The 12,064-nt window shown below is 38.5% G+C and overlaps 1 protein-coding gene across 2 annotated transcripts in view; it reads left to right on the top strand.

The window, feature by feature from the left end:
• The window catches only part of tmeff2 (transmembrane protein with EGF like and two follistatin like domains 2), a 344,646-nt gene that overhangs the window by 272,635 nt on the left and 59,947 nt on the right, over positions 1-12,064 (top strand). For both annotated transcript variants that reach the window (XM_003217424.4, XM_008104769.2), the window contains exon 7: positions 3,750-3,809. In XM_003217424.4, the coding sequence (XP_003217472.1) occupies positions 3,750-3,809 (60 nt within the window). The remainder of the gene's footprint in view (positions 1-3,749; positions 3,810-12,064) is intronic.

The raw sequence follows: 12,064 nt of genomic DNA, 5'->3' as shown, positions 1-12,064 counted from the left end.
TGAATCAATTTAAACACAAGATCTGGAGACCCTAGTATTGTTGTTGTTGTTGTTTTTGTTGTTGTTGTTATTGGTTGGCTTCCTTTTGCTTTGGTCAATGTATAACTTGGATGTTTTAAGAACTGAAGGCATTAGACTCGGAAAGAGCACATTCTTGCTTTCTGCCACCTTTCTTCACTGTTCAGCTTTTACAACAATACATAGTGATGGGAAATATGGTGACATGGACCATCCTAACTTTTGCATTATTTTTACACTTCAAGATCTTGTCTAGTACCTTCATTACTACTCTTCCAAGTCCTGCTATGACTTCATCAGGCTGGGTGTTTTTCATTAGCATATGCCAGTTTACCATCCCTTTTACAATGGAGCCCTCCAGTTCCTATCCCATGACATAGAGCCATTTCCGGCAGGGCTCCGTCACGAAAGGAAACCTGCATATGCCACCATGGCAGCAACACGGGAGGCTTTTCCTGTATTATACAGGTCAATAGGGAAAGGTGGGCGATGCAGGGCTTGGGGCGATCGGTTTCCCATGGCCCACACCAGGCATTGCCAGATTCAATGATGCGTGGTGAGCTTGGCAACAAGTCTGATGAGGTCACCTGTCTTCTTCTGATATCTTGCCACTTTCTTTCTTTATTTCCTTCCCAGATGCGTTTTGGATAAATTTTTGAGAACTCTTTTTATCTAATTCAACTGTTTTTTTTATAAATCAGAATGCTTATAATTGAAAGGATGCATAATAATTGAAAAATTATTCAATTATTCAATTCAATTATTCAGTTTCGTTCAACAGAAACCTCTGTTACCTGTTACCTCTGGAATTGAGGAATATGTGTTCTATAATTTTATGTTTCTATAATTTCTACTGTAACAGATGAAACCAGAGATCATTATTTTTATTACAGCTTAGAAGTAACATATTAGAAGCAGCAATTTTTCCTGCAACATATTACTTTTGATTATCAAAGGCATAAAGTCATTCTGTTTGCAAAATCAGTAATGGTGACTTGTTAGTCCCTATACTGAGGTTATTTGGGTATATTTTTGGATTTTTAAAATCTATTCTCAAGAGAAAATACATTTTAGAAGTAACTAAAATATGTTGGCAAAAAGCAATATGTTACCCTTTGAATAATTAGCGGTTTTAAAAATAAACTACTTAAAATAGCTTTCTGAACTCGAGTTCTTCCCACTAGAAATTTTTGAAGCAGAGGAGCAACCATATCTTCCAAACTTCCACATTAAATGCTTTATACATATTAATTTCCTTATATAATTCTTGAAACTGCTTTTATGTAATGGCCCTGGATTTTGCAATGTCAATACTACTTATTATTATTGCATAGAAATATGAAAATATAATTTGACAGTTTTGTCATTGCATTTCTTTTAAAAGACTGTATGAGTTCAAGACATGTTTGATTGTAACATGATTTTGCCTTTTGTTAAACATTCAAGGAGACAGCTGTCTCTAAGGAAGAATTATTCCTGTGCTGCAAAATCTATCATAAGGAAGGACGCATCTAGATTAACACTGTAATGCAGATTGGAACCAGTTTGGAAGAAACTGGTTTCACTGTGCAGATTATTAGATCTGGAACTGGTTTGATGTCAGTGGATAATTCATTACATTAACCATGGCACCTGGCTGCAGGAATTTTTCCCCCATTTGCAGAAATATGTGCACTAGCACTCTGAAGTCATGGGGGTGAAATAAAGGGGGGCAAAGATAGGTGTGTATGTAGTCAATCATTTCAGAAGGCCGATTGGCTCCCTGTTGCCCAGCCATGCCCAATGTTGCCCTGGATCTGGGATACACTGGCATCCGCTACAGTACATTATTTGGCTGAACGTGGACTTTGCTGTGACTTTGAATGTGATGTATATCCTTAAATCTGCACTACAGCAAACTTTGGTGACATGCTTTTTGTGGCCACCAAGGTTTTGAGTTTTCTTGAAACTGCATTACAGTGTCAGTGTAGATGGGGCCTAGAAATATTTCCTCTGGTTAAATCTGGTCTAAAAATCTACAGAGTTCCTCTGATGCAACATGGGAGCAAGGGCGCACCAGGGCTGCCACGCTGCATTGAGGCTTGCTGGCAATGTTACATTTCTGGTCACAAAATTCAACACTGAAACATCATAACTGACAAATGTGTTGGTCCATTGGCAGTATGGACAGCTTCTAGAAAACTCCAGAATATATCCTGGCTTCCGTTGGCTTGTTTTAACTGCTGGAAACAGCAGTTTTGCTGAAAAGCCAACTTTGCATCATATGGATTTATGCAGACACAGTAACAGAGCGGTGAGGAGTCCCGGTGGTGAAGTGTGTTAAAGCACTGAGCTGGAGACCGAAAGTTCCCAGGTTCAAACCCCGGGAGTGGCTTGAGCGACTGCTGTTAGCTCCAGCTTCTGCCAACCTAGCAGTTGGAAAACATGCAAATGTGAATAGATCAATAGGTTCTGCTCCAGTGGGAAGGTAACGGCACTCCATGCAGTCATGCCGGCCACATGACCTTGGAGGTGTCTACGGACAACGCCAGCTCTTCGGCTTAGAAATGGAGATGAGCACCAACCCCCAGAGTCAGACATGACTGGACTTAACGTCAGGGGAAACCTTTACCTTTTACCTAACTGAGTGGAGAGCTCGCTTTATTTTGGTCATGTAGGCACAGTTTTAGGTGCCTCTGATGGCACAGCGGGTTAAACCGCTGAGCTGCTGAACTTGTTGACTGAAAGGTTGGCAGTTCGAATCCAGGAAGCGGGGTGAGCTTCCACTGTTAGCCCCAGTTTCTGCCAACCTAGCAGTTCGAAAACATGCAAATGTGAGTAGATCAATAGGTTCTGCTCCGGTGCGAAGGTAATGTCGCTTCATGCACTCATGCCGGCCACATGACCTTGGAGGTGTCTACGGACAATGCCGGCTCTTCGACTTAGAAATGGAGATGAACACCAACCACCAGAGTCGGACACGACTAGACTTAATGTCAGGGGAAAACCTTTACCTACCCTGTTTTCCCCAAAATAAGACTTACCCCAAAAATAAGACCTATCGTGGTTTTTCAGCATTTTTGAGGATGCACAAAATATAAGCCCTATTTCCAAAATAAGCCCTAGATATAGTTCATTTCAAAAGTCAATTTGGAAAATACGACTGTGCCTGAAAACAAGCTCTAAAGCATCTTTTGGAGCAAAAATTAATATAAGACCCTGTCTTATTTTGGGGAAAACAGGATAGGCATAGCTTTAGGTGTTCCAGACATTTGGGACAGCATATTAAATCTGCCCTCACACCCTACCTCAGAGGGGTAGGGTGGCATCTACACTGCCATATAAAATCCCAATTATCTGCTTTGAAGTGGATTATAGTCCTCTACACTGCCATATAATCCAGTTCAAAGTGGATAATCAGGATTTTATATGGCAGTGTAGAAGGGGGCAGAGATTGCAAATGTTGGATCTTTTGTACTGAACAATGTTTTTAAAAAGTCCATATATTTGCCAGCCTTGTATATTCAGGGTAACACTGGGTACATTAAAATGCAGTCTTCCTGTAGATCAAGGACCACAGAAACTGTGCCAAAAACCCGAGGTATAGTAATGTTTCTTATGCTTCTCAGTACTAGCATAGTACACATTTGAGGCAACACTGTCATTAATTAAAAATTCAAAGAACAATTTAGCAGAGCAAGGAGATACCATTATTGAAACATAACAAGATAAAATCCATTGCTGTTTTTCAGATAACACAACCACCACTACAAAGTCAGAAGATGGGCATTATGCAAGAACAGATTACGCAGGTAACTCCTCAGTTCATATTATTGCTTAGAAATAAAAGTGGTTTTTTTTCATAGAGAGAAAGCACATTTACTTGTGTTGTATTTAGAAAAACTAACAATAGATGGCAGGATCTTTAATATTACCAAATGGAAAGGTAAACGTGTTTGTAAAACTATCAGGCAGCTACCCTTATTAGGTATCACTGCTTCAGGCAATGGTGTCAGTATAGCATTATTCTGCTATTTCGATGTGATGATGAAACCAAAAGTGTCACCAGTTGTAGAATCTAGCACTCCAGGAGTGATAACTTGTATTTAAAAAATGAAATAAATTTGCACTAGCTTGGTGCAAAATTTTTATTCTTCTCTGTTTCCAGGGAGGTGAGTATTAGTCTGCTCTAACAAAAAAAAGTATTTTTCTCCCTGAAAGATTAGCAGAGCTTACCTGTCCTAATCTTTGGTGGAATAAATACACTTCATAGAGAGTAACATATCTGTTGAAGTGAGATACAGTGCATAAAAGTTGATGCCATATAATTCTTGCTAGATTTTAAGACTCTTGAGAAGATATTTTGGTGATGTGTGTGTGTGTGTACACAATCTATTTATTTTATTTATTTTTAATTTGAGCCAAAAATGTAAATCTGAGTATTTCATTTTGTTATTTATTTATTTATTGTGTCAGAATCAAATTGATAATACAGTTATAATGTATAAAAACCACAAAGTTAAAAACATGGCATTATACTAAATGTCCTTTGGCAGTTAGCTGGCCACTGGTGCCTCTGGTGTTGCTGTAAGAAGGTCCTCCATGCTGCCTGTGACAGGGCTCAGACTGTATTGTAGTAGGTAGTCTGTGGTTTGCTCTTCTCCACACTCGCATATTGTGGACTCCACTTTGAAGCCCTATTTCTCAAGATTGGCTCTGCATCTCATGGTGTCAGAGTGCAGTCTGTTCAGTGCCTTCCAAGTCGCCCAGTCTTCTGTGGGCCCAGGTGGGAGTTTTTCATCTGGTATCAAACACTGATTGAGGTTCCGGATTTTAGCCTGCCACTTTTAGACTCTTGCTTGCTGAGGTGTTTCTGCAATTATCTCTGTAGATCTTAGGAAGCTGTTTTCTGATTTAAGACATTGACTTGCTGGCTGATATACGAACAGAGGATTGGCCAGAAATGTCAATGCCTTGGTCCTTTAATTACAGACTGCTACTTCCCAATGGATGCCAGGTGATGCAATACCGGCTAAACAGTATAATTTCTCCAGTAGTGTATGGTGTAGACATCCCGTGATAATGTGGCATGCCTCATTAAGAGCTGCATCAACTGTTTTAACATGGTGAGATGTATTTCACACTGGGGCTGTGTATTCAGCAGCAAAATAGCACAGCCCAAGGGCAAATGTCTTCACTGTATCTGGTTTTGATCCCCAGCCAGCTTTTGTATGGTATTATTTCATTTTAGCAATGGTTCTCAACCTGGGGTCCATATGTTTTTGGCCTTCAACTCCCAGAAATCCTAACAGCTGGTAAACTGGCTGGGATTTATGGGAGTTGTAGGCCAAAAACATCCGGGGACCCCAGGTTGAGAACCACTGTGTTATAGGATTAATAGATTCTGGGAGACTTTAGTTAGAGCCAAGCTCGCTGTCCAAAATTAAACATTTAACCTATAGAAGTTACCCAAGTGTTGACTTTTATCAAGTCCTGTACCTGTATATTTGGTTGACCTTTTCTGGTTGGACTAACAACTGGATTTAAACAATTAGCTTTCAAATCCTAATCTGAAGATTTTAATAGCCTTCTTTCTTGCGTATTTTATGGCACTTTTAGGTGTGGTGTACATCATATTATTTTCCCTTTTCGTCAATGTGATGAAAAATCAAATATTAAAAGTGACATTTCTGTCAGTCAATGAAATCGATTTCACCTTTCAAAGTCTCAGCTCCACATTGTGGGATGCCTCCCACCCCACCCTCACCCCAAAAGCTGATTTTAGTAAGTTTGTAAAATCTAAATTAAATTAATTATATTTAACTACCACAATTAATCAGTTAAATGCCATAATAATCAAAGTTTTAGAAATTATTAATCTGCTGACAGCACTGCTTTTAAATCTGAGACCCCTTTCATCTGAATGTGTGAACACCCCCTTCCCAATTTTCCCAGCATTGACTTGGACTGCGCTCCCATTCATCAGTGCAGCATCCACAGCGTTTCAAATTTCATTTTTTAAAAAGATCAGCATGCCATGAAGTTGAAACCAATAATTTCTTATAGCTCATTTCTGTCTGTTTGTGACTTCAGACCTTGTTGGAATAGGGAATTCAACTTGCCTGCACTGGATGCAAAGTTAATGAGATATATTAAAACAGATTATTTCTGTAATGATAAATGGTTTTAATTTATTTGGAAATGCCAATAAAATATAACCCCAGCTCATGCTTAATATAGTATTTTGAAATATAATATATATGTAAATGTTATTTAAGGTTTTATCAAGTGTTGTTTTGTATCATGGGAACAGTATTTTTTAGCTCATTTTTACTTTTCAAATCTGCTTTACTGGAAGGATTAATTTGCTTGGAGTTTTTAATACTTCTGCAGATTTTCACAGCTTGACTGTAGAACAGAGAATGGAAATACTTAGGAGTATAATCACTGAAAACATGCAAAGAGATACATCATAGCTTCTATTGGTGATTTTCTTTCTGATAAAGAAATAGGGCTTTGTGAAGTCGAAGCTCTGACTTTGACATTTGACACTTGTTTTGTGTTTGGCATGTACTGAAAGATAAAAGACAGTGTGTCCTTATTTATTAATATGTGCTGAGATTATTTTATTAAGATTTCTTGGCCCCACATGACAACAAGATGTTTGCCATCTCCTTGCAGCACATGGCTCAAATAAACAGTCAGACATACTTCTATATGCAAAACACATGTTTCAGGAATTAATTTGTCTGTTTATACAATAATTGCATTGCTTATTTATTCATTTATTCATCTAGGAAAATGTTATATTGTTTGTTAATTTTTAAATATGTAATGTAAGCAGTATTATATCTGCTTCTGTTAAGCCACTCTGTTCCAGAATAGGAGTGGGATCTAAGGCCAAGATCCAATGGTGGGAGCCATATTTAGCACTAGTGACTTTTTTCTCACTGCTGTCCTCATAGGGCAAAAACCTGCTCCATCTGGATACCATATATACTTGATTATAAACTGAGTTTTTCAACCCTTTTAGGGCTGAAAAAGCCCCCCCCCCCTCAGACTTATACTTGAGTGAGGGTCCGGACTGGCTTATGTTCAAGTCGGCTTATACTCAAGTATATAGGTTATCAGAACTGAACAGGCTTGTCTTATTAAAGTCTTATTATTATCTTAAATTACAATTTTATGTAAGTGCTAGCTGTGCCCGGCCATGCGTTGCTGTGGCAAAGTGGTGGTGGTATTGGTTAAAAATTGTTGTGTAATTTTTATTTGACGTTATTTGCAATTTTTTATTAATTTTATTGTAAGTTATATTTTTATTTATTATATTTTATTATTTTCTTGTATTATTTTTAGTTATTTTCTGTTATTATAGTATTTTATTGTATTAATTTTTAGTGTTTTTTATTATTTTTTATTGGGCTGCTAGGAGACCAAGTTGGAGGAGCTTAGCCTTCTAACTGGCAGCAATTGGATAAAAGCAATTATTCCTCTCTCTCTAATTAGGACTTTATTTTTCTTTTCTTTTTGTTGTATCAACCTAGAGGCATGGATGATGGGTTGTGTTGTCAAATTTCGAGGTTGGGGGGCCTGTAGTTCTGTTGTTTTGTGGGTCGGCGTGATGCCATCACTCATTTATACATATAGATTCAAAAACATTTAACCTTTTTTTCGTGTCAGGAGCAACCGGAGTTGCTTCTGGAGTGAGAGAATTGGCCGTCTGCAAGGACGTTGCCCAGGGGACTCCAGGATGTTTTGATGTTTTTACCATCCTTGTGGGAGGCTTCTCTCATGTCCCCGCATGGAGCTGGAGCTGATAGAGGGAGCTCATCCACGCTCTCCCCGGGTGGGACTCGAACCTGGAAGCCTTCAGGTTAGCAACCTAACCTTCAAGTCACAAGGCTTTTATCCCCTAGGCCACCGGAGGCTCCTAACATTTAACCTACTGATGGCTCAATTAATGTAATTTTATTGGTATCTATCTATTTTTATTTTTAAAATTTAGCAGTAGCTGCTGCATTTCCCACCCTCATCTTATACTTGAGTTAATAAGTTTTCTCAGTTTTTTGTAGTAAAATTAGGTGCCTCGGCTTATATTTGGGTTGGCTTATTCTCAAGTACAGTAGAGTCTCACTTATCCAACATAAACGGGCTGGCAGAATGTTGGATAAGCGAATATGTTGGATAATAAGGAGGGATTAAGGAAAAGCCTATTAAACATCAAATTAGGTTATGATTTTACAAATTAAGCACCAAAACATCATGTTATACAACAAATTTGACAGAAAAAGTAGTTCAATGTGCAGTAATGCTATGTAGTAATTACTGTATTTACGAATTTAGCACCAAAATATCACGATGTATTGAAAACATTGACTACAAAAATGCTTTGGATAATCCAGAACGTTGGATAAGCGAGTGTTGGATAAGTGAGACTCTACTGTATATATGGTAATTCTTCATGTACAGGAAAGGTCTGAAAAGGAGAGGGAATTGCCAAGCCTTAAGAATGCTGTACAATCCATTGGAAGTACACCACTGGATTATCTCCGCTGATTTTATAGACTTTAGTATCAAAGTGGACATTAGATTTCCTAAAAGCATAACTCTCTTGTTAATATAAAGTTATTACCAATTTGTTAGATGTTGCATCTCCCAACCATGTTACATATAATAAGGAATGTCACAACGTAGTCAGCTCAGGAATAACGATTTTTTGCTCTCCATGTTCTTGTGGGGCAAACTTGGCCTCGGCTTTAGATGAGGTCTTGCAAGGAGGGAATACATTTGGCAATAGGTTGGATGGCAAGTTTGAAAGGGCTGGGGACTTTTTCTTAGGACAGTAGAGTCTCACCTATCCAAGCCTCGCTCATCCAAGTTTCTGGATTATCCAAGCCATTTTTGTAGTCAATGTTTTCAATATATCGTGATATTTTGGTGCTAAATTCGTAAATACAGTAATTACAACATAACATTACTGCATATTGAACTGCTTTTTCTGTCAAATTTGTTGTAAAACAGGATGTTTTGTGCTTAATTTGTAAAATCATAACTTAATTTGATGTTTAATATGTTTTTCCTTAATCCCTCCTTATTATCCAAGATATTTGCTTATCCAAGCTTCTGCCGGCCCATTTAGCCTGGATAAGTGAGACTCTAGTGTACTTGGCATTTTGGCTTGTTCTTCCCCCTGCTTGATCCAATATTGCCTATGAATGTAACTCATCAACATACCCCTGAAATCTGCTGTTCTCCTTTCATTCCCAGAATTGTGCCATTTTTATTTCTCATTAGTGACATCCAGAGAAGCATTGCTAGTAAATTACCCATATTTTATTTCTATTCATTAATGACAGCTATACAGAGAGGAAGGGGGAATTGAGCCATTTTGATATACTTGTACTTGCATAAATGTACATAATGAGATATCTTGGAAGGGCAGTTCAAGTCTAAGCACAAGATGCATTTATGTTTCATAGACATCTTATACATAAAGCCTGAACATAATTTCATACAATATATTAAATACTTTCACACATGAAACAAAATCTGTGTAGACTGAGCCATCTGAAAGAAAGGTTGTCACTACCTCAGCTACCTGTATGGATAATTTTGGATTATGGAGTTTTTCAGATTTCAAAATTCTGGATAAAAGTTATTCAACCTGAGTCATAGAAATTAGGTTCTTATTTTTTTTAAAAATATTACAACCATTCCATCCTGAATATGAAAAAGTTAATTCAGGCAGATAGATAAAGTATAATAAAAGTCTCATTTATCTATTTAAGACGGTATTCACATAAGGCGCAACTTGCCTTCTCTAATATGAGTTTTACCCAGAATCCCAGAATGCTTGTATAGTGTAACAGGGTTTGTCAAGTCGTATACATTTTCTAGCAGATGTTTAGGTTATCTTTCAATACTAGGCATCTAAACTTCTACAGACCCCTTCCAGATAAATAACTGAATCCTCATTCCATGCTACCAGAAAACTCGTAATGTTTATGTATCAAGGTGAAACTAAATACTTTGGGTTTCACCTTCACTGTGTCAACTTTTTTAAAACGTCCCTCAAACCAAGGCACACAATTCTCCAGAGGTGTTTTTCTAGGCTGCTTCTACACTGTCATATCATCTGGAATTTCCAATGAGTTTTTTTAACATGCTATCTTGGGTTGGATTCATGTTGTAGTTTGTATTGGGAACATATGTTTTGTAGACACCACAACCTCAAACCAGCTTCTCAATGGATTTTAGTGCTTGTGTTGGAGGGTCCTAAGTTAGTCCAAGTGAAGTCATATTAGTGTCTAGCACAAGCAAAACCATTTTAGTCTTCCCTTTCAGGAGGATGCTTGGTTCTTGATACACCTAGCTACAAGAATACAGTTGGATACTGGTGGATTGCCCCCCATCCTCTGAGAAGGAGCAAAGTTATGGCTTACAGTACTTTATGGGCTGTAAATTCATTGTAGAGTCTCTGCTGGGATCTCACAATATAATTACAACAAATACTAAGTAGAGTTTGGGTTGAAAAAGCCTTTTAACTGCATTTAGTGTTTGTTGTTGTTTATTCGTTCAGTCGCTTCCAACTCTTCATGACCTCATGGAACAGCCCACGCCAGAGCTTCCTGTCAGCCGGGGCCACCCCCAGCTCTTTCAAGGTGAAGCCAGTCATTTCAAGGATACCATCCATCCACCTTGTCCTTGGTCAGCCTTCCTTATGGTCCAGCTCTCGCATCTACAGGTTACTATGGGGAATACCATTGCTTTCACTATGCAGACCTTTGTGCCAGTGTGATGTCTCTACTCTTCACTATTTTGTCCAGATTGGCAGGAGACAACAGAATCCCAGCTGAGTTGTTTAAAATCTTGAAAGATGATGCTGTCAAGGTGATGCATACCATATGCCAGCAAATATGGAAAACGCAAGAATGGCCATCAGATTGGAAAAAAACAATTTATATCCCCATACCAAAAAAGGGAAACGCGAAAGGAAGTCACCTTGTCTGTCTCCTGAGAAATTTGTATAAAGACCAAGTAGCCACAGTAAGAACAGACCACGGAACAACAGACTGGTTCAAGATTGGGAAAGGAGTATGGCAGGGCTGCATACTTTCACCCTACCTATTCAACTTGTATGCAGAACACATCATGCGACATGCAGGGCTTGACAAATCCAAGGCTGGAGTTAAAATTGCTGGCAGAAAAATTAACAACCTTATTTTGCAGATGATACCACTCTGATGGCTAAAAGCGAGGAGGACCTGAGGAGCCTTATCACCAAGGTGATAGAAGAAAGTGCAAAAGCTGGGTTGCAGTTAAAAATCAAGAAAACCAAGATTATGGCAATCAGACTGATTGATAACTGGCAAATAGAGGGAGAAAACGTGGAGGCAGTGACAGACTCTATATCTCTAGGCTCGAAGATCACTGCAGATGCAGACTGCAGCCAGGAAATCAGAAGACGTTTACTTTTTGGGATTTGTCAAGCCCTGCATGTTGCATGATGTGTTCTGCGTACAAGTTGAATAGGTAGGGTGAAAGTATGCAGCCCTGCCGTACCCCTTTCCCAATCTTGAACAGTCTGTTGTTCCGTGGTCTGTTCTTACTGTGGCTACTTGGTCTTTATACAAATTTCTCAGGAGACAGACAAGGTGACTTCCTTTCGCGTTTCCCTTTTTTGGTATGGGGATATAAATTGTTTTTTTCCAATCTGATGGCCATTCTTGTGTTTTCCATATTTGCTGGCATATGGTATGCATCACCTTGACAGCATCATCTTTCAAGATTTTAAACAACTCAGCTGGGATTCTGTTGTCTCCTGCTGCCTTGCTATTCGCAAAGCTTCTTAATGCCCATTCAACCTCACTCAGGATGTGTGGTTCTAATTCACTCACCACACCATCAAAACTATATATTATTATCCTTCCTATACAGATCTTCTGTATATTCTTGCCACCTTTTCTTGATCTCTTCAGCTTCTGTTAGGTCCCTGCCATCTTTGTTTTTGATCATGCCCATTTTTGCCTGAAATTTACCTCCAGTGTTTCTAATTTTCTGGAAGAGG

The sequence above is a fragment of the Anolis carolinensis genome, chromosome 1 (genome assembly GCF_035594765.1).
Source record: "Anolis carolinensis isolate JA03-04 chromosome 1, rAnoCar3.1.pri, whole genome shotgun sequence".
Classification (NCBI taxonomy): domain Eukaryota; kingdom Metazoa; phylum Chordata; class Lepidosauria; order Squamata; family Dactyloidae; genus Anolis; species Anolis carolinensis.
Note: the sequence above shows the minus strand (reverse complement) of the source record. Positions and strands in the feature narration are given on the sequence as shown.